This window comes from Balearica regulorum, chromosome 9 (assembly GCF_011004875.1).
Source record: "Balearica regulorum gibbericeps isolate bBalReg1 chromosome 9, bBalReg1.pri, whole genome shotgun sequence".
Lineage (NCBI taxonomy): Eukaryota > Metazoa > Chordata > Aves > Gruiformes > Gruidae > Balearica > Balearica regulorum.
This window is the reverse complement of record NC_046192.1, coordinates 473,840-496,496: the sequence shown is the minus strand read 5'-3', so window position 1 is coordinate 496,496 and position 22,657 is coordinate 473,840. Positions and strand designations below refer to the sequence as shown.

At 46.7% G+C, this 22,657-nt stretch overlaps 1 protein-coding gene across 3 annotated transcripts in view; it reads right to left on the bottom strand.

The window, feature by feature from the left end:
* Positions 1–155: 155 nt before the first annotated feature.
* The window catches only part of FARP2 (FERM, ARH/RhoGEF and pleckstrin domain protein 2), an 82,094-nt gene continuing 59,592 nt past the window's right edge, over positions 156–22,657 (bottom strand). For 2 of the 3 annotated variants that reach the window (XM_075760625.1, XM_075760627.1), the window contains exons 15-27: positions 15,917–16,006; positions 14,535–14,668; positions 13,476–13,557; positions 12,213–12,450; positions 11,099–11,229; positions 10,220–10,288; positions 9,735–9,824; positions 8,968–9,050; positions 7,080–7,198; positions 6,235–6,398; positions 3,880–3,987; positions 3,009–3,160; positions 156–1,876 (exon numbers count right to left, since the gene is read on the bottom strand). In XM_075760625.1, the coding sequence (XP_075616740.1) occupies positions 1,786–1,876; positions 3,009–3,160; positions 3,880–3,987; positions 6,235–6,398; positions 7,080–7,198; positions 8,968–9,050; positions 9,735–9,824; positions 10,220–10,288; positions 11,099–11,229; positions 12,213–12,450; positions 13,476–13,557; positions 14,535–14,668; positions 15,917–16,006 (1,551 nt within the window). In that variant the 3' untranslated portion in view covers positions 156–1,785. Of the gene's footprint in view, positions 1,877–3,008; positions 3,161–3,879; positions 3,988–6,234; positions 6,399–7,079; positions 7,199–8,967; positions 9,051–9,734; positions 9,825–10,219; positions 10,289–11,098; positions 11,230–12,212; positions 12,451–13,475; positions 13,558–14,534; positions 14,669–15,916; positions 16,007–22,657 lie in introns of those variants that run through there. The other variant, XM_075760628.1, reaches the window with a different exon arrangement.

The following is a 22,657-nucleotide window of genomic DNA, read 5'->3' as shown; positions in this document are numbered from 1 at the left end:
GCCAGGAAAACCACTGAATGCAACGACCCATGAATCAACAGTGCGAAACCGCTCGGGCTCAAGGCACAGTGATGCTTCTGCACGGATGCCCTCCATCTTCCCAGCGCGTGGCCACGGATGGGGAAGGTGGGCTCAGGAATAAGAGGCTGAGATAGTTTTATACCAAGACGCTATTTACTTTCGTAAGTCATATTCAGCTGCGTTATAACATATCTAGTCAATCCATATGTATACACCTACAACAGTTAAATAAAAAAAAAGAGAAGACACTAATAAATTAAGTACATTTAACTTACATGGGACAATGGTCATTGTGATGGTGGTAGCGAAGGCTGAATCTGCAGTCGCTCGTTGTCTCTAGGATGCTAACACCAAGCGAGCGGTCTGGAAAACCCCTCTGGACCCCCTCCCTGCAGTCCTCATCCCACACGTGTTTTATACCACGACCAGAAACAGCCCCGGCGAATGCACACGCTGGCCTCTGCGCTTCCCGCGTTCACAGGGATCCTCCGTCCTCACAACACGCAGCACTTTCCTTTGTCTTTCACTACACCACTTCATTGTTCCTTCTTCTAGTACATAAATACTTTTCTATCTAATATAAAAGCAGAGTCCCCAGAGCCCATCAAAGCCACGTCCAATGGCATTTTGTGGCACTTAGCTTATTTCAGTCCTTCCGTGGAGGCAACCGAAGGCGACAGCTTTACAAAACAGAACAAATTGCAAACACTTCAGATTTAATACAGAGATTTAATAGTCCACAGACACTAATGCTCCATCTGGAATCCAGTGACTTTTACACCTTCATGAGAAACGGAAGATGGATCCCACCCCAAATTTAAAGGTAAGAATAGGGATTTTCAGAAGTCTTTGCGTGACACAAGCACAAGCAGCCATGACTTTCAGAGAAGCTTGTTCTCCTATATCGCTTAAATGCCTTGAAAACATCACCCAGAGTCTGTGTGGAGAGTGTTTGCCGTCCCATGCCTTAGGTGATGCCTACTACAGGATAAAGAAACTCTGGAGCTGTGATATGAGAACAGCGACTGACCCTCTCAGCACGCGCCGTAGCAGAGTTCAGAGGAAAAGCTGTGCACCCGACCTGTACTGACCCACAATACACCGAAACCTCAACAGCTTTGCAGAGGCTCAGTCTGGAAAAGTTCCCCTGGAAAACTGCTGCCACGGCAGTTTCCAAAGAGCAGAACTGTTCTAGGAGAGCTGCAGTTTCTGTTCAGAATGAACCGTGTTTAAGCCAACACACCTGCGGCTCCCCCGTTAGTCCGACTGTGCCGGCAGGTTGACGTTAACAGCAGCAAGGCAGCGGTTGTGTAGCGAGCCAGGCCGAGCAGAAGCGGGGGGAACTCCTGGGAGCCAGCAGGCCCTGGCACCAGCAGCCGGAGCCGATCGTGCCGCTGCCAGCCACTGTTTTGCTCCCGTGTGTGCTGACCATCCAGTCAAAATGTGGAAACAAGGTGGCATTTGCCTTCAGGGCAGGCAAGGGTGTTACTGTACAGGTACAACCGGAACAACAAACCTTCCGCGACGTGCGCACACCGGAGCTCTGCAGTTCTTAGGTTCTCTCTAGGTCCAAGTGGAACAGACTTGACCCTCTTCCACACCACTGAGAAGGGATGTGATCCCCATCCGCAACTCCCTCGCTCCCACGTTCCGCACCAGATGGAAATGAGCCTCCTGGGTCTTTGCTCTATCAACTCCAGAGACCTCTGTTTCCACCTGCCTCTGTCGTTGATGTTTACAGCAGAGATCCAGCTCTGCCCCGCTTCAGTCTGTGTGACTGTCCTTCTCATCCTTCGGAAGCAGCAGGCTCGACCTGGCCGGAGAGCTGGTGGCTCTCTTGATCACCTCCATCCACCTGGCAAGAAAGGCCGCGAGAAGTGCTCAACCACACTCTCATCCTTCGGTTATGAGCTTTGCCCCTTTCACCAAACCTCACAAAATAGCCGTTTTCTACTTTCCTTTTACAGTTCTTTTAGGAAACTAATTCTTCCAATTAATAGCTTGAGATGTGGTAAATACACTGCAGAACATGGCTGCCTGTCCAAGTAACGGCTCTACAGCGCTTTGAGCTCCAGCAAGCTCATACGAGACCGCACCGTATTCTCTTGCAAGCGTACAGGAAGCGTTTACCAAGGAGGACAGGCTGATGCAAATTTTCCTTAGTCAATGAATTGCTTTTCTTACAATAAATTATGCAGTAGACTTGCTCAGATGGAAGAAAGCAAAGCAACAGTGAAAAAAGAAGGTCAAACATCGATATTTGATGTTTTTTTCGTCGAAATGACTACACGAGACCAGTGGATTAAAGACCACAACTCCGCTCTCTCGGGTAGCTGACCTGTACGTCGCTCACAAGCGTGTGATACTCTCCCAAGGAAGGGGAAGTATGTGACACCTTCTCCATCAAACCACACTCTGAAACAACCCGTGCTACCCTGCAGGGCAGAACGCAACGCGAGGGTTTTCAACAGCTAACGTAATAGTAAAGTTCTGTACACGATGCGTTTTAAACATGATTCACTTTGGACCACGTGTGTAAAAAAAGCAGTACAGCGAAAAGCAGCACTGCGCTTGTTGCTCTCACCCTTGTGTTATAATTCCTGTTTCCAGAGATAGAGGCGGGGGGGGGGGGGAAGTAAATTATTCTTATCAGAACTCTCATTAACCTAGAAATCTGACTGCATCTCGCAGCCCTTCCACCCACGCCGCTCCCCAGCTCCGAGGAAGCCCCAGAGTCCCGAGACAAAGCAGAGTCTACAGCTCCGGGGGGAACCACCAGCTCTGCCCCGCAAGCAGGACGGTTCTGGCAGAGGAGGGATCACCAACAGCATCAGTAGGAGGAGGAAGGGAACTTCATTACTGAGAATGTGCCGTAAGGTCACTCGGACTAGGAGGTAGTCAGGAGCAAAGAGAGGGCTCTGGATGATCAACCAGTGACTTAACAGCGTGTTATATACCAAGACAGACAGAGAAAATAAAAAAATTACCTCTCAAAGGTGTATTTGCTCTCGGCCCTGAAGAAATACACATGGGACTTGAACTGCAGCTTGAAGACATAATCCTTCTGAATACCGTCTGCCTCTCCAGGGGAGCTGACCGCGTAGCCAAGCAGCGGGAGACTGGCCAAGGGATAATCATCCTGGAACAGCCCGACAGCCCAGCCCTTAGCGCACACTGTCCATCCCAACACCCACGCGCCCTTTTGCGCTGTACAGGTAAAGTCCTTGTGGTTTTGTTTAGGAGAGAACGGGAGGAGCAGCAGCCTTTATCTTTTGTGACGCTTCTGAGAGCTTATAAGGAAACCTTCCCCCAAGTCCTTTCACTGTTTTTATAGAGTTATTTGCTTCTACTCCCCTGCCCGTCCCCTGCTCTCTCTGCAAACCCAAAAGTTAAAATATCCCTCCCAAAAGGAACGTGCCCTCAAGGCAAGAAGCCTGGATAAACTAAACGCAGTTTATTGGGTTAGTAAGATGAAGAGGCACAGGCTGCACTGCAGCACCGTTTGTTACCAAGCAGGCGCCGAACGCGCCACGGGCGGAAAAACCCGTTTAACTGTGCTGAAGCCCAGCAGGGAGAGAAACGGACAGAGACTGTGCCAAGGCTGCCAATTCCCTCACCTCCATTAATCACTGCATGAGGAAACGTTTCCCCCTCACCCACAGAAGATCAGTACCATTGGAGTCGGAAATCCCGATTAAATTCTGTGAGAAGGCCCATGGCCTCGCAGAGAACGCCTGTGCTGCAAACTACCTCCTCTTCCACGTGTTACTCTCCTTCAAACAGCAGAGAGCTGCACCGTAGCCGAAAGCCGGGGACCTCAACGCCCCAAACGCAGTCCCCTCAGCTGCATTTGCTCACCTGGTGCGTTTTGTAGAAGAACAAGCAGAAGTTGGTGAAGACGACCCACAGTTTCTGCCAGCCGTTGCTGTTCTTGAACTTCCTCAGCAAGTATCCAGAGAGCTGGTTCTAGCACGGAACGGAAAAAAAAACCTACCGTGAAACCACAGGTTGCTGTCCTCCAGACAAAGATGACAGCTGCCGCACATAAAAGGCTCGAGGCTGCCTGCTGCAACCGCTCCCGCACTTGCTCCCTGTTGTAAAAGGCCTCCCGGATATTTTGCGTGGTGACCGAGTGACTTTGTATCTTCAGTTCACTAATTCACAACTACCTCACAACTTGGTGATTTCTCCCCACTGATAGCAAGCTCCCCTCTACGTTTAAGCGCTCGCCGTATCTCGGGGTCAGGCAGCACACGGGAGGCTGCTGCACTGACTCACCCCTCCAGCGGCCGCTCTGCTTCCCAGCCTACGGTCAGGGGAACGGCGACAGCCACGAGGGCGTCCATCCCTTTAGCCACCCGTTTTTACGTGCAGAAAAACCACGTAAAACACACCGCGTGAGAAGGAAAATAAAGCAGAAGAGGAAACGGAGGGTGCCAGAGTTGTGGACAAGCTCCATGTGGCAGCTATGCAAAGCCAAGCGTGACGTGGCAAACAGGGAAGTTGAACGTTGCCACCTTGGAGTCAGCGAGCGCTTGTGCAGCAGGGTAAGGAAACCTACGGCATGGAATGACAGCAAATGGATTTTGTAATTAGAGAAAAAGACGGGATACGCAGCAGAATGACACAGAGAACCGCTTTGGGAAGCATAACCAGGAGGAAATCCTGCATCAGCAAGGCAAAGTGACAAGATACAACTCTGCCGCTGGTTGGGGCATCCTCACGCCAGCGCACGTGGGCTCACGGAGCAATCACGAAACGAGCAGCAGTATGTTTTCCTTGGCATCCCATGGCTCCTCCCCACCAGTGCAGAACTCGAGAGGCATTTTTACCTGGATCATGCACAGGTAATCAGACAGGGATAGGCTCTGGTTCCGGTACCAACAAACATGGGTGATTGTGTTGGGCCGTTGGGCCTGGCCCAGCAAATAGCGAGGAGGAAGCTCTGGAGAAACAGCAAGAGAGCAGAAAACTGAGCAGAGAAAAGGGGGAGAGAAAGAGAAAACCAGAACATTAGGATAAGAGAAGTGATGCAAGGAAGGCGTCTGTTAAAGGAAAATGGATTGTGAAAAAAATGATGGTGTTAGAACATGGAACAGATCAAAGCAAGGAGGGAGCTGCAAGAACTCACACATTTAATCCCAGAGCCTGTGCCAGGGAGGTCTCATTATCCAGGTACGGAACAGCAAGATGGTGCCTTTCACTTTGCCAGCTAAAGTGCCCAGCTGGACCCTAAGCCAAGGTAACGTCTACAGGACTTGCTTTACTGAGCCGCTTGATACGCTCCCCACAGCATGAAAACCCAGGAGCTCCAGTGCCCAACTTTTAACTGCTTCCATTAAACAAAAAGCGCCTTAACAGCAGGGCAGGGCAGGGCGGAGGGTCCAAAGACACGAATGCAGCACCCTGCCCCATTGCTGTTTGTCTACTTAGTGACCTCCTGTTTCTCTTCATGGTATTTAGGGTCCTTCCCTCTTCTGGAAGTCTTCCAAGCATCCCAGCCTCCAGGAAAGGGTCCTAACCCAACTGCTCTTGCCAAACTGCCGCCTAAAGTGAAACCCCAGTGGCAGGACAAGCAGCGCTGAACAGACATCTGCCCCTGAATCTGCAGGATTTGGTACCAAAATGTGCCACCAGCACCGCACCAAGTGCCGAGTGGTAAGACCCAAATCACAGCAGCTCAGCGGGCAGGTGATAAATCTCTGTTCAGCATAACACGACGCTGCCATAAAATGGCACTTGCTAATGCTTGCTGCTCACCCCTGCCAGCAGGGAAGGGCAGAGAAGTCACATTCCCACTGAATTTAAAGTACTCAATTTTAGGTGCAGAAGAGCAGCTACCCAGACCTCAGTACAGCAGAGTCACTCTCTAAAGGAAAATACCACGGATGGGTGGCTTATCCTCCAGCAAAGCTGATGAAACCCAAAGGAACAAATCAGCCCTACGATATCCTGGGTTTGCTTTAAAATTTCTCTCCTTCGGTGCCTCTGCTGAAGCAAAGCCCTGCTGCGAGGAGAGCGGAGCGTGTGTATGCGGACACACAGACATGCACAGAGGGACAAGCATGCAGCGGCCTTTTAACGGCCCATGCTCTCCCAGGGACGCAGAGACGCCGCTGCGAAGGCGAAATGGGAGATGGAGCAGAGGACGAGTGGCGGCGGAGCGAACCAGGAGGGACAGAGTGAGACGTGAGAGCTGCGCCCCGCGGGTACCTCGACGGCCACACTGTGGTCAGTCATGGAGACGCTTGTGTTGCGGTACCAGCACACGTGCATGGTTGTGTTGGCACGGTGGTGGCTCTGCCTGTCCAAGGAGCTACGAGAAGAGTGTATGTCATCTTCGGACTCTTGTTCTAGAGAGACCTCATCAGAGGATCCTGGGGGAGGAGAATTCGGCAGCGGTTTAAGAAAAGCGTGCAATACAAAGAGCAAGAGAAGCAGGGATTCCTGAGAAAAACTGTTTTCTCTTGCAATGGCCCAGTTTTAAAATACGTCAGCTTGAAGTGGTTACACGGCTCCTAAAGGCCACTTGGAGCAGATCATTTTGGCTTTCATTACTCAGTTCTGCTTGGGGCACCTGACTCGATACTGTGTCAAACAAACAAACCAAAATCCCCACGCTTCATCTTCAGTCAATTCTTAGTGAGGAATAGGAAGAAGCGTTCCAAGAAGGGATACTACGTGTTTCAGCACATCCGTAACACCACCAGAGGCAGGCACGAGAATGCTGGGCTATAAAAGAACTTGCTGATCAACAACGACACCAAATTCCTGGACAGGAAGATACACTACATGGTTAAATTGAGAAAAATCTATGTAAGAGATGAATAACACCTCATAATATTAACAATTCTGCAATGGGAGCATCTCTGCTGCATTTAAAGCTACCAGGAAGACAAGCATATTTCTTTTGATTAAAACAAAACAAAAGCACATTTAACTTTCCATTACCACAGGAATGATAAAAACACTCCATTTATGTCATCAAATTCACAACAGGAATAACAAAAAGGATGTGACAGCTGATGCTTTTCAAGAAGGCAGGAAACACCACTTACTGTTGGAGCGATTGCATACTGAGTTCTCCAGAAGCGTGTCCGATTTCTCAGTAGATTTCTTGGCCATTTCAATTGCCATGTTTAGGTCTTCCATCCACTTCGCCATCTCCAGGCGGGTACTGCAAGACAAACGGTGCGAATGGAGACCAGCCCAGCCTGGAGCTGTGACAGCGTGAGCTTTCCAGCAGGAAGCTGACCTCATACCGCCTTCACCTCCACTTTTAAGCCTTGAAACAAGACTAAAGTAACCATTAAAAACCTGGAATTTACAGCAAAGAGAATAAGCAGGCAGCCAGAGAGCCACATAATAATCCCCTCTGCAGGTATCAGACTCAGAAGAGGAATTATGTGGTCTGGGCTGTCGCTGTTCTTCATACAGCTTCATAGCTGATGAGTTATTTCACACATGAAATCACGTTTTCACTCCAAAAAGTGTTTGAGAGATGGGCGGTATGACCATACTGGAAACGATTTTTATTAAGGAGAAAAGGCAACCTGAATGACAGCACATCCTTTAAAGGGAATATAGGATTTACCTTGCAGAGTGCAGGAAGAGGAGGACTTCTTCCACCCCGCATCGCTTCCATTACGGGTCACACGGCTCACGCCACGATTACAGGGCGAGAGATTTATAGCCCGTATATGTGTACCTATATCCATCGGTACGCAACAGCGTAAGGTTTTCCTTTAGACATGGCCACGGCATTTCTTTTTTACCTCTGGCTACATTCCTGCGTGCACAACTGTTTGCAGTGCTATATACAGTTATACGCTCTTGTGTTTCCTTGGGAGGGTCTGCAGGACTTTTTCTGGCAACCGTCTCTTTTTTTTTCTGGAAGTTTTTAATTTAGACTGAAAATCCCATGCATGGTCTAAGCCCAGCAACAATTTTTTTGCACAGGTAGAGAGAGATAACATGAGAAAGACAACCACCTTTGAGCTATCTCTAAGTTGTGACAAGGTAAAAATTACATTTATTTTTCCAAATTTAAGAACCTTTCAAGCACTTTTTGATTCACAGCTGCTGACAAACGGTTGATCTTAAAAATAATTGACATTTTCAGGTGTTAGGCTGGAATTAAAAAAAAAGTTTTGCTTGCTGAATACGCCTGCATACCAAAAGTATTGGCTCCTGTGTCACTACGTACCTGATTTATAAATGCTCAGTCATGGTTATTTTTCAAGGACATGTTATCAAGCAGTAAAAACCCCTATAAATTTAAAATCCTTTAAATTTAAGGTTGAGATTTAGTGCTCCCATCCTGCCTTCTTAGCATGCCCAACTCCAGCTGCCTTTTAGGGGACCTGCGGAGGGACAAAACCTCCTACAACTAATCCTGAGAGAACAGGTGTAGCAGGGAGAATAGGTGCAGCAGACATCCTAAGTGTATTTCAGATATAAATAAAGACACCAAACTCACTGCACAGGGATAACTTACACCAAAATGGGATCAGTTTTTTCTCCAAGTCGGGCTTTAACTTTCCCTCTCCCTTCCCAGCTTCCTCCACAAGGTCCATGCAGGAACTCTCCCCTCCTTACAGCCATCTGCACGTTCTGGATTTTTAATTCTTTTCGGGTCTCTCAAACAGTGGTATGTTTCAATTTTGTTCTGTCTCCTGCTTTATAGCAGTTGTTTAAAGGATGACACTGGCAACTTCGCTAACCAGAAAACAACACAAGTTGCTGCTGCGTGTTTAGAAACGAGATAAACTACTCCTTCCCAAAACACAGCACTGATACAGGAGCTGTGAAGCATCCCGCATTTGTTTTGAAGTCACGCTTTCCAGAGGACGCACCAAACACCCCCCGGCTCCGCCCCATCGAACCGTACCCCTTTGGAGATGGCAGCTGTCAAACCTACAGGCAATCGAGGAAAACAAACGTTACCTTGCTGCCACCACTATGGTTTTTTGTGCCGAATAGATGGTGAAGCAGTGTGGGACGGCCCATTCGTTTTCGCTCTCCTCCACCTGCAGAAAAAGAAAAGGCTTTTCTCGTCACTACTCAGTGGCTGAAAAACACTAAAACTGTCCTTGGCTGGCTGGGAATTGGCGTCGCAGTATGATTACAACCCGGCTGCAGGAACTGCAGAACAGCTACTCTTTTATGAACGCCACCTACTTCAATCTAGTTTGGCTCTATACAATAATCTATATCGTGCATTTCTACTGCCGCATCTCTAGCGGCACAGCACCACATCCAACAGGGCAAGAAAAGGAGGGTTCTGAGCAGGATTCAGCTTATCACTTACCGGTGGGTCGAGCACTATCAGCTGCAAATCAAACACAGAAAGAACAGTCCCATTAGAATAGGGGGGTGCAGAGGCAGGGGGACCGGTTATATGCCTAGGTGTGCGCAGAGAGGGAAAACACTAGGACAAACCCCTATTCCCAGATCAGCCCCTCACAGCAGCGTGAAAACGAACGGTCCAAAGGGCGCATCCAGCTGTTTTGCTAATGTGATGGAAGGAACAAGCTTATCGCCGCGCTCTGCCACGCAGAGGTCTGGTCCGCGGCCAGCAGCACCGCAGGCTGCTCTGGCTGGCCTGGGAGCGGCTTGTGGCTTTGGTCCTCGTGCCCTGAAGGAATTGCCTCAGCCTGCCTTAAGGCAAAGTCATTTCCTTAACGCTTGTGATGCAACTCGAAAGCACTTACCAACATGCCATGCAGAGGAAGATGTCCATGAATTTTGAATTGATTTGTCCCTGTAACCCCTTTGCTTGTGTAGAGTAACATATCTGAGAACTGAAAAAGGCAGGGAGAATAGAGTCAGCATTCTGAAGACAGCAGGTAGGGCCAAGTATTTTTTGACATCTTTTTAAAAATCTGTTGCTTAAAGGCCACCGTAGACACATGAAACCTCACCATTTCTGAGTCTATTTGGCCTACTTTCCTTAAAACCACTCTTTTGTTTACTTACAAGAGAGGCAATTCATTTTTAAAATACTGTTACAACTGTGTGCCATGAAGGAAACAAGCTGAACAGAGGCTAACGTCACAGTCACACCCTAACTAAAAATCCCTCAGAGTGAGTTTTCAGGTCTGACTGCTGATCTTCACCACAAGCACATGAAAACACACTTTCACAACAACTTTGTCTTGAAGTCTTTGGGTTTATGAAAACCAGAAGCAACACCCACCAGAAAGAACATCCGCTGCTGTAAACCCTTCTTAGTGAGCTTGTACAAGCAACCTTCCCGGATAAATTCCTGCAGCGGAAAAGAGAATGTTAGGCAAAGCTTGATCTTTCCCAAACACAGAGAATTTTAACGGTTCATTTTTTTCATCCCAGAGTATACAGGTGTTGATTGGTGCCCAGCAACGATTGCTAATAGATTTGTTAAACACCAGATGACACCCTTCCTTCTGTTTTGTAACATGAATCAGCTCCTTGCCGCAGCCAGCATTTAAATCAATGAAGCAAGAGAAGGAAAAGGAGCAGAGTTCCTGTTGGACACCAGCAGTTCACCTGTCACACTTCCATCCCACTGCAGTGATTGCCATAGCATCCCAAAAGCTCCTGTACTTATGCTCAGTATATCTATTCAAAAACAAAGAAACAAAAAACCAAGCAGGAAACCAAACACACTGCTAGAAAAACCGAGTCACCGGTACCAGTTTTGCCCAGTGACATGGCTCTCGCCATCGCTACTTTCTCCGTGCAGTCTCATTACACAGAGATTGCATCAGACGGACATAAGCAGACCCGGCAGTGCATTTCCTATCGAGTACATGACATACTGCTTCCCGCTCAAACACAGAGCACCGCACCCCAGCGCAGCCAGTATCTGCTGTACTGGAAACACGTAACTGTAGCCAGAGTCTAAGCAGAAGCATTTTTGATCTATTCCCTAGGACACCCCTAAAACCTCCATGGGACCTACTATGAAGACAGTAATACACAGCCTTCACAGTCGTTCCATGAAACAGAGAGGCAGTGATGGCAAATACATGGTTGAAAGGCACTTCCTTGGCCATAAAACCAATAAAGGCTCTAAAAGCTAAGCCAAGGTACTTACCCTCCCGGGTGCCGTCAAGTTATCGATACCGATCAAGTCGTGCTGCAGCTCCGTCAGCTTCTGGAAATTCTCCAGGCGGATGAGACTGTGCTGCAGCTGAGATGTCATTTCTGTGACTTCCTTCAGCGCATCTGTAAGGAAAACGGCACCGAGGGGATCAGAACAGAGCAGGCAATCCCAGGCCACCAGTTTCATCCCTGGAAAATGGAATCTGAAGTTTATAGCCAGATTTAGAATAGAACAGAATAGTTTGGTATTTTACAGCTACCTACGGAGACTAGCAAGCAACTTCATAGCGTTTACTGTGCTTCCGGAGATTATTGCGTATCTCAGATTTTGTGCCTGTAGGAAGTATTTACCACATAGCCAGAAGTAACTTAAAAAATTAAAAGCCAACTATTTCTGCCAAAGATTACTTTATAAATGAAATGTACTATGTAAGCTTTTGACACTGCAAAGCAATTATTTTTTCGTCACATTTTTGCTTATAAATGACAAAGAGTTCCTAAAAAAACGACTTTATTTTCCTGCTAAAACAGGGAACAAGAAAAGGACTAATTTTCCAGCTTTGGTTGAAACATTAAGATCCATCAAGATAACCATGAGAAAAACGCTTTCTGAAATGCCAGAAGAAGTATTTGTTCTATGCAAAGAGAACAGTCTACATCTAAGTTATCTTTTGCATTTTCCAGATTAGCAGTTAAGGCACTTTTCTTTCTATTGCAGAAAGCTTCGGAGCCCTGCACCAGAGCATGGTAACAGTAGTGAAATCTAGTACCAAAACCTGAAAGAAAAACAAAGTTATTTTTAAAATGTAAGCTAAACATTTTTATTTTTTTTTAATTAAGCTGCCCTCTGCCAGTTTTCTGCTGTTCTACTTGGTATATTCTGGGTTGGGGGTTTTTTTTCAGGATATTTAAAGTATTCACTAAGCAGTCGTGTTTTCAGCATATTTCTCAGAGCTGCACGCAAGAGTCAGAGAGGTCCTGAACGGAGAAAAAGCTTTTACATTCAGTTTGTAGATGTAAAGCTTGTCTCCCCCAGGGTACGGGCAAAATTTTGTATGTACACGAGAATGGGTTTCTAGCACGGATGCAGCTGAGCGCTCACTCACTCCGGCAATCGGCAAAGTCCCGGTGCTCTGCCGTGTAGTGCTTGCAAAGCCTCCCCAGGATCAGCTTGTAGTGCATCAGTCTCTGGATTGGCTTGAGCAGAAACGTGTTGAGGGGCAGGTAGCAAACCTTCTGCAGCTCAAACTCCTTATACACCGCTTCCAGCTTCTTTAGGCGTTTAGTTGCTTTCTCCAGTTCTGTCAGGACCTCGTCATGTTTCTGCAGATAACTGGTAAACTCCTGTTGAATGGTACAAAAAATTACTCGGATCAGAGGAAAACAGTCTTTAATAGATTTCACAGTGAATAAGAAAAAGCGTCCGCTCCCCGCTCTGCTTTTGTCTCTGGCCACGATTATATAATCCAAGACTGTATGTACTGTCACAAATACTGACAAAACCAGCATTAACAACATTATAGGTTTCAATGGCTTAATTTAAAAAAAAAAAAAAAAGTATTAGAGTTATTTGCTTGATTGTTCTCTGTTCACTATTTATCACAGCCGTGGCTCTGCGTGCGTCCGACAGGAGCAGCTGGCTGCACCACCCGTTAATACTTTGCCATTCTAAGACAATTCTTGTCGATTATTGACTTTTTTTTCAAGTCAGGAGGGGCAGAAGTGAGCTGAGAGGGTTGTCTCATCTAGGTTTATCTAGTAAAGAAACTAGCAGGCAGCTCCCAGTGGGGGTCTGTGCGGCACTATGCCGATGTCTGCCGGGATCGTCAGATACAGGGAGAGCCGACACTCGGAGCACAGCCCCACGCTGCTGCGCTTCCATTCAAGCCACTGGTTTGCGTGGAATAATTACTCCACTTCCACAGCACAAGTGTAACTGTTCCACAAAGGCACTCTACTCCAAATAAAGGTGACTGCGTTTCAGAAGAAACTACCCTGCAGTTAAAAAAAAATTTCTATTTTGGAATTAAGCGACCTTATGAAACAGTGCCTCCACGGGGGAGAGTTCAAGTTGTGCAAATATAGGAGAGACTAACTAAATGATTTTTCTTCATCTTCTGCTGAAAAACCAATAAACAAACAACCTTTCCTCAAGGTAAATGTAGGTGGTTAAATAAGCAACAGTGGTATAAAGCCTTGCTGCAAATTTTTTATTACGTTTTCTTTTTAATTTGTTTATCAACAATAATTGTTTGCAAGTCACTTCAAGTTTAGTGGAAATACTAAACCTTGAACTCTCATCCTTGACAAAAGGAAAAAAAAAATGACTCAACAATCCTGAGATTCCATTATTTTAATCCTTTATCTACCTTTAGAGTATGCATATTCCTGAGCATGACATCTCCAATGCGTTGATAATCTCCTTTCACATGAGCATTGGTTTTCCCTTCCCTGAAACACACATAAGAAAATGAAATAAGAAGGCGTAGTACGTGGGAGATCAAGAAATTTCCATTTCCTCCCTCCGCCTTCCCCTGGACTTCATGGCAGAATCTTTAAGAAACGCTTCCCGGGTAGCTGTGTATTTTAAGGCCTGTTTTAGTGAAGGGAAGCGGGACTAACATTAATGCCTCCTCCATCCCTTTTTAGCCACTCGACATTCCCATTTCACTGTTCAGGTTGAACACTTGGTACAGTAAATACAGAAGCTGCATGAAATAACAAACATAAAGCCATGCTTAGAAAACTAAGGAATAGAAATGAATTTGTGTGAAAGTCTAGTTTGGAATTTAACCTCTCAGACTTCTGAATAAATGTCATAACATGATCCCATCTGAATTTACAAATTTATTTTTGTTTGTACGTCATTTACATTAACCCCCTCCTTTTGAACGGTAATTAGATTCTCATATATTACCTCTCAGGTCAGGAGAAAGTAATGCAAAGGTTAAAAGACTAAAGACATGCTCTTTGAAATCAATTGTGCTGCAACTGAACTTTAAGATTAATTACCAAAAAACGTTTCTTAGATTTTCACCCGGAGATTCATTAACCAGGTGGTGTTGAAAAATACACACACAACCTTTTTGACCTTGTGTTCCTTCTCTTTTCTAAGGCTACATAGACAACAAATTATATTAACGGTTGGACTCAATGATCTGAAGGTCTTTTCCAACCCAAATGATTCTGTGATTACAAAAGCCGTGGTCTGGTGTACAATCTATATGGCTACAGGATATTATGTGCAAGGGAGCGCTTGAAAAATGGCCTTTGCAAAACCTATTTAGTCATTTTATTAAAATATTTTTCCCTTAATTCTATTTAAGCAGAAATACCAGTTCAAATATAGATTAAGTACGGTTGTGATGGGAGGACGTAGGAAAAGGTCCCGCAGCTCGCTGCCCACGCGCTGCACTATTAACGCTTACCAGAGCGACAGCCTTTGCTCAATCTCTTTCAGAAAGCCTCGATGAAACTCATAAATCGGGTCGATGTTAGAGAAGAGTAATGTCATCAGGCCCTCTGGCATAGCGTTCTCCTTGATGACTGCGCTGCGAAACCACTGCCGGAAAAATCATAAACGATAAGTGTTTCTATTTAAGAAATTCATCACTAGAATACAAATTTCTGCTCCTGCAGCGATGGGGGAAGAGAAAGGGTGTGCACAGGGTAACAGCAGGAAGGAAGGAGAAACATTTAGGGAAGATGGAATCTGGGAAAGATGAAAAGATGTAATTTCTTTCCTTGCCAAACATTACAAGTATGAGGTTTATTATTGGTTCTGGGCGTGTGTTTCCTAATGCAATGATGAGATGGCTGGTAACGGCTCTAAATCACAGTCAATTACCGAGTGGCTGCCACAGCTGATGTTACACCACTGCTTTCACTTCAACGCAGATACAACTGCTCTTTCATACAACCTGGAGCCCTGTGCAAGACACTCAGCAGCTGAAGACATCTTGCTGCGTGTCACATACTGCACTTTTTTAGCGCTTTCGGTTCCCTGCTTTCTGGCAGGGACGGGAGTATTACAAAAATCCTCTGAGGTGCCAGATGTTCCCCCATCTTTTAGGGGAAGAGCTGGGAAGCCTGTAGGAGGAATTTGAGTGAGATGGTGCTCACTGAGCTGGCAGAGAATACCTCAGCTGAAGACAGACAGCAGTAAGGGACTCAAACTTCTTTTTGATGAAACAAAAACAGTAGCTTATAGAAATGCAACAGTCACAGTGTGCAAACCTGGAGTAAAGGAACAAAAAATTCTTAAAGAAAGAGTTGGAAACTCAAGCTGTCCTCCAAACAAGGACTCACTTCTCTTACTCTGGGTGAAAGAGGGGAAAGAAAAAGCAGCAACAAAAAAAAGACAAAACTCCTCAAACCCCTATGGATCCTTAATACCCTTTGCAACTTTCATCGGCTCTCACGATGTGAGAGCACAAAGAGAAAAGCTTCCCAAGGAATACCGCAGAGGTGACGGCTGGATTCTAAGCAGAGCTGACAGCAGTGACTATCATTGAAGCTGAATGCAAAACATTTTTAGGCTGCCCCTGTTCACAATTTTCAGAGTGAAAGTTTGCCTAAGACATCGCAATGACATGTGATGTAGCTGTTGGAGCCAACGATACAAGTCCAGAGAAGGTATCTGCTCTCCCACGTGAGAACCTAGAGAACAAGGAAGGTAAGCTACATGGCTCATGGATTATGCTTTATCATAGGACATCCTTCTGCTACCTGGAAGAAATTCCAAGTTTTTCCAAATTAACAATTACAAATCTGTTAAGGAAAAGCATTAAAGAAAGTTAAAAACCCTTACCACTGTAATAACTTCCAGGTCCTTTAAATACGTCCGTTCTGTAGCAAGAATCTCCTTTGCTATGAAGTATGCCTTGTCAGTTGGATAGCGCTGAAAGAATACAGAGTAATCAACAGGTATTAAAATATAAACGCTCTATTTATTGCTAAGCACAAGCTCAAACCTTACATACATTTCCCCTTGCTGCATGCAAATGGAGCACGTTGATCACTAACAGGGCATCTCTGTGTTCAGTACTGTATTCTCAAATACTGACTTTACTATAAAATACTAAATAATCTAAAAAAGATTACTAAAAAATAACATCATGAACTTCCATTTCAAAATCAAGGGAGCACTTTAGAAAAATATGGAAACAGTTATTCCAGATTTCCTGGATTTTAAACACTTCTCTAATCGAATGGAGTACAGCAGATCCGCAATACAGGCCTTTTCCAGAACTATTCTATTTCTACTCGCAGCTTTTACCCAAATCCCTTGAAGATCATATTAGTTAAGAAAACACAAAAATCAAACTACAGCAGTTGTTGGCTGCATGGTTGCTCCGGGGCTGCTATTTAAAGAAAAGAGAAGACAGAATGGACATGGAAGCACAAAGGAATGAAACGGTGAAAAGATATGTTCTGCAGCTGCAACAAACCACAGCAGAGTTAGCCTGAAAATATACATCATTAAAAATCACATAAATAATATTAAGGAATTAATCACATTTCACACCAAGATGCTGCTTTGCCTCCTCAGCTCGCTATGCCGTGACGCAGTTTTGTGCCAATTCCTTGCCTGGTGAAAATAAATGACAGCAAACCCATTTGAGTTGCGTGAAAATCTGGCCTTCTCCATCTTTGTCCCTCTTGAGGGTAATACAGCTTTGAAAATTATTTCTCCCTTTTCCTTGTACGTACCAAGTTAATAAAAAATTCTCTTTTGAGAGATGCTTTGAGATGCCCTCAGCACCACCAGCACAGCTACTCAGTGCTTCCAAATGCTCCATCTCAATATTGCTCATGGAGGAAACGTTCCTGGTTGCTCAGGAATATATTCACTGAGTCCATCCTAGCCACACAGAACCCCTGGAAGTATGTATCCCCAAATAATTAATTTTGAGAAACTGTCTAGGCTCTTTTCAGGTTATTTTATGTGAGCTACTGTAGCCGCCCCCCTCAGGGTACCAGAGGACATACTTCCTTCTGTTCCCTCCATAGCCATCCTCTTAACTTTAACGTCCCCGTCTCAGGTACCAGGTGTCAGGGAAAGTCCTACCCAACCTTGAATTCAGGTATTTTTTATTTTTCCTTGAGCTACTTACCTGGCTGTAGCCTCATAAACCCTCAAAAATGCTGTTGAACCTCACTGGGCATCCTTCTCAAACAGCCTCTGCCCAAAGGGTATGACATCATTTCTCTGACCTCACTGGAGGTGACACAGCTCATCTCACCTGTCCTGAAAGACCCTGTTTATAAACCGACGGAACGACACACGCTAGCTAGACTATAACTTCAGCAGTCTCTTACAGGGTATGAGAATCATTGCTAACAGATACGGGGTTTCCGTGACACAGCTCTGTGTACGACAACTCCCGGGCTCTGCACTGGATGCTATAGCGCACGACGTCCATAAGGGATGGACTGATACGGGAAAAATAGAGAGCTTCCCCACGGCAAAGCAAAGCTGCGTTATAGAATTAACCACAGGCTGCGACAAGAGTAGATCACAGGGAGCCTCGGCTCTGTAGCCACGGCAGAAATGACCCTGCTGCGAGCTCTGCGCAGCATCACCGCACACATGCGCATCCGCTGCGTTCGTCCCTCTCCTCAGCATCGCCTCTCCGCTCTGTGGACTCCTCGGCAGCCTCCCAGCTCACCTGGACCTGCCACCACCTCGTACCCACCTAAAGCAGCGGCTTAAAGAGTTGCCCTCAAGCGATGTACGTCATCTAGTATAGTCTCGAGAACTCTGGAGAGGACCCTGCCTGTCCCCAGCTCAAACCTTGTGCTTTGATCCTCATTGAGTGCTTTTTCCCCATTCTCAAAAATATTTTTCTGGATTGTCTCTTCCTTAAAAACTTACAGAGCATGAAAGCGTGTGAAAACACACCATGCCCACAACCCTGCTCTTTTCATAGCCTGAACGGACCACCTTTCTCATCACCTTCGAGCACTTCTGCAGGTTTTCACTTTATTCTCCAGCTGACTGCTTGCTAGCTTGAGGCACAGAAGATGCTTTTCATTTCCCAAGCATCTTTTCTTCCTTTCTCCCTCCCATCTTCACCATCATTTTCTGTTCACTCTCTGAAGTTCCTGCTGCTTGCCAAATTGCTCCCTGCTGAAATTTTGTGCCCTTTTCTTTTTTTTTTTTTTTGGTTAGCACCAGTCCTAACTGAATCCCCTGTGCTGAGCCCTGGCAGTGGCTGCCAGGCAGACCCTGCACCAGCAGCACTGAAAAGCGGCACGGCTGTCGCAGTGTAACAGGGACCCTGCCGAACACCTTCGTTACTGGTCAGGCACTGCAAGAGGAAAGAAAAGCAATCCATGCCTGAAAAATTTAAACACAAGAACTCTCTGAAGAGGCAGTCTGCTTCCAAAGTCCAAGGAAAATGCTCCTATAGCCAGAGGCAAACATCCCCACTTGGAAAAAGTAGTGTTTCACCGTATTACGTACGCACAGTCTCACCTGGAAACCTTCCAACATTCACTAGATGCAGCTACACCAGCTCGTGTCAAGTGAAGAGCTCTACTCGGAACTAATAAAGGCCAAAAATAAAGGACTATGAGACTAGGAAAGACTTTCCTGCCTGCCTTGTACCCAGATCACAAAACTATCAAGTCTAGCAATAAACAAAGGAATAATGATTCCATGCACACACAAGTGCTTCACTTCGCACTTCAAAGACGAGGCTTCAACAGTGTTTGAAACAACTCTGGGTGGGGGGGAACTCACCAAAAAACCCACACCAAAAGAGTCCAGCTTCTACGCACTTTTCAAGTGGATTGCTACAACCGACCTCCGCTAGAAAAGCAACAGGGAGAAACCTACCAGTAAGATGGAGGAAAACCACAGTGACTTAAAAAGTAACGAAAGCCCTTCAGCTTTCTAAAGGTTTCAGTGCAGCAACAGCAGCGTCACAGCAGCACGGAGCGGGAAGCACACGCTGCAAGAGTCGAAGAGTTTGCTGGAGAGTTTACACATAAATGCCCTGATTAACCAGGTGGAATTACAGCGGCATCAGTACCCTTAAAATCAGAGCTCTATTAACAGAGGTAGTGTAAGATTACATTTTTCTTGTACAATAAAGCTGTAAAACTGCTGTGAGATTTACCTTGGTCAAATTTAACCAATTTACCATTGATTTCCGCCTGGGTTTGTTTCACTTAAAATACTGTCTTCGAATGGACATCGAAGCCTCGGAAGTCTCAGAAGCTGACCAAGCTTAAGACCAATTACAATAAAAAAAGTTCCCTTCCAGGATTCTCACTTTAATAAATTAGTTTCAGTCTGAATGAGAACTCAAGTTGCTGAAATATCAGACTTTGCAGAATGAGGCAGAAAGGATTTGGCTTCAGCGTTTAGGACAGGTAACGCAGTCACTGCTTGTTATTTCCAGGCTATACTATGCCTGCTACACGAGAGGAAGGATTTAAAAAAAAGAAAACTATTGAAAACTAATGGTAGAGTGATCTGTCAAAGCTATAAACTGTACCTCAAAAAATCTAAATGATATGAGGAGGCTCAAAGTTGGGGTTAGGTAGCTGGAAACAACCCACAGAGTTGGGTTGTTTCCATCTCAACTCCCAGCTTTTGGTTAAACCTTCCTCTCTCCTGCAAGCACTTACTCATACTACGTTCACACCATGGGTGGTTCATAACAGCGTCGCACGATCTGACTTGGTTATTTGGGGTCTCCAGGAGAGGAGTGCCTGGAGGATTGTCCTGCCAAGAGCTGCTTGTGTCTCTCATGCCACAGCACGTGGCTCCACGGAAGATCTCAGAAAGGTCCCTTAGCGTTCAGGAGCAATCACGGGAGAAGCGAGCTTTGGAAGCACTAAATTCAGACTGCCTTTGCTCATGGTGAGATTTCTGTTATGTTCACTGAGCAGCTAAGAATCAGGATGGCGCAGAGATCTCCAGATCAACTGAAATGAAACAAGAGTGAGCAAGCTTGCACCTGCTGGCACCACAAAGTACCCAAAGACATAGTGAAGACACCCCACAGCACGGGCTTGTGACCCTCTTGCCTGAGGATCCTGACAGAGGTAAGAGAACCAGAACATTGGATGGGGAAGAGCAGGAGTAAAGAGCACACAAGGTAGTTTCTTCTTTGAGGCTGTGCAGAAAACTATAGTCAGTGTGGCACTGGCTCCATAAGGAACTGAGTTTGGACGATGGAGCCTTCCTTGCGCTGTAATGGAAGGTTCTGGATCCTTCTCAAGTACCAGAGTCAACAAACCTGGCTGCTTGCTTTCTCTGCAAGCGGGCAAGGCAAGGGGAGCAAAGCAGCTTGCAGAAAAACAGCCACAAAAGTCTGCTCTTAGGCAGACTTTATCTTAACGGGAGAAACACAGTGTTCTGTGGTGTGCAGTTTCTCAGATACTACATACCATGCCCCTACAAAGGCAAAGTCTAGTCATTTGTTATCCACATCTGAAAAGCAGTCAAAGAATGCACGTGTCAATGTATGCATACACACACACAGTTATTTCTCCCAAGTGCATCTAAATGCTTGGAGTCATTGCTTAAGAAAGAGGAGCTGGCTGGACTAGAAGATCTCAAGAGGTCCCTTCCAAGCTCAGTGACTCTGTGGTTGCAGACTGTGACAGCTGGCAACCGCTGTGAAAGCCTGATAACACGGTGCACTGCGCAGAAAAAAGAGAATCTGAATCACACGCTGACATCTGGTCATCTCTGTCATTTTGGAAAAACTGTGGAGGCATACGAAGCCACTCCTCACCGAAGCACACAATCAGACGTCAGTATGAAGCAGTACGTCAGCTTTGCCACACAGACCAGAGGAGGCTGGCTGCACAAAGTGCGTAAGACTCTGGAGAAGCTCCTGCGATACCTTGGTCAGAATTTGTGGACTGCCACCACTTAGTTCACCTTTCAGAAAGGCTCTGCAGCATTCCAGTGTGCAAAGGGGTACCGACAGAGATGATGCTCTGGGGCAGAGAGGTCTTGCTCGGTGGTGCTGAAGCACAGACCGAGGAGCTGAAGCTCATGTCTCAAGGCCTGAAGGTGAAGCGGCCTCCAGAACACGAACAATTTATAATTAGGATTACCTGAGCAAGCAAGGGTGAGCCCTGAGCTCTACATGGGGATGAAGAAAGCTCCACATTGTAAAATGCACCTCCCTCAACTTTGCAGCTTTCCGTGGTGACGTTGGGGAGTTCACAGGTAAGGCAACCAGTGCTTACTGGTGGAAAGAAAGGAAAGCAGGCTGGGCTAAGGGTCAGTACCTAGACATAAGCACATCTTGTAGACCCACAGTCATTCCTGCTTTGAGATTTGTTGCACCCACAAAAGTCAGAGGTATTTTCGCCTCCCTCTTTTCAGAAAGCAAGCATCAAGCTTCTGCAAAGCCAGGGCATTGTCAACCTCTCACCAGACAGAAGAGTCAGCCATGGAGAGGGCAGCTCCAATAATACCATCAGCACTGCTGAACAAGCCAGTGACTCACTGGATGTAAGAGGATGCACCGTGATGCTTGCTGCTGAATCCCAGACTGGTCGGGGTTGGAAGGACCTCTGGGGATCATCCACTCCAACCCCCTGCCAAAGCAGGATCACCCAGAGCAGGTTGCACAGGATCACGTCCAGGTGGGTTTGGGATCTCTCCAGAGAAGGAGACTCCACAACCTCTCTGGGCAGCCTGTCCCAGGGCTCAGTCACCCGCAGAGGGAAGAAGTTTTTCCTCGTGTTCAGGTGGAACTTCCCGTGTTCCAGTTTGTGCCCGTTGCCCCTGGTCCTGTCACTGGGCACCACTGAGAAGAGTCTGGCCCCTTCCTCTTGACACCCACCCTTTAGATATTCAGATCCCCTCTCAGTCTTCTCTTCTCCAGGCTAACCAGCCCCAGCTCTCTCAGCCTTTCCTCATTGACGTGGTTTAGCCCTAGCCCCAGCCCCAGCCCCAGCCCCAGCTGAGCGCCATGCACCGCTTGCTCACCCCTCCCCCAGCGGGATGGGGAGGAGAACGGAAAAACAAGGGCAAAGCCTCGAGGGTTGGGATAAGGGCAGTTTACTGGGACAACAAGGGAGAGGGAAACAATCAATCAACAACAGTGCTGATAACAGATAGTAACAATGGGTGATAACAGAGAACCCACAACGGACTGACCTGACTGCTCAGCCCGTCCTGGAGCCACCCCGAACCCGCCCCTGCCTGACCAGCCCCCTTTTATGGTGAGCATGACATCCCATGGTATGGAATAGCCCCCGGCCAGCTTGGGTCACCTGTCTTGGCTCCTTGGGAAATTAACTCTATCCTCACCAGAACCAGGACACTCATACCAGAGATGCTCCAGTCCCCTCCTCATCCTCACAGCCCTCCGCTGGACTCTCCCCAGCAGTTCCCTGTCTGTCTGGAACTGGGGAGCCCAGACCTGGACACCCAACTCCAGGTGTGGCCTCACCAGAGCAGAGGGGGAAGAGAACCTCCCTCACCCTGCTGGCCACGCTCTTCTCAATGCCCCCCAGGTACCACTGGCCTTCTTGGCCACGAGGGCACACTGCTGGTCACGGAGAGCTTGTC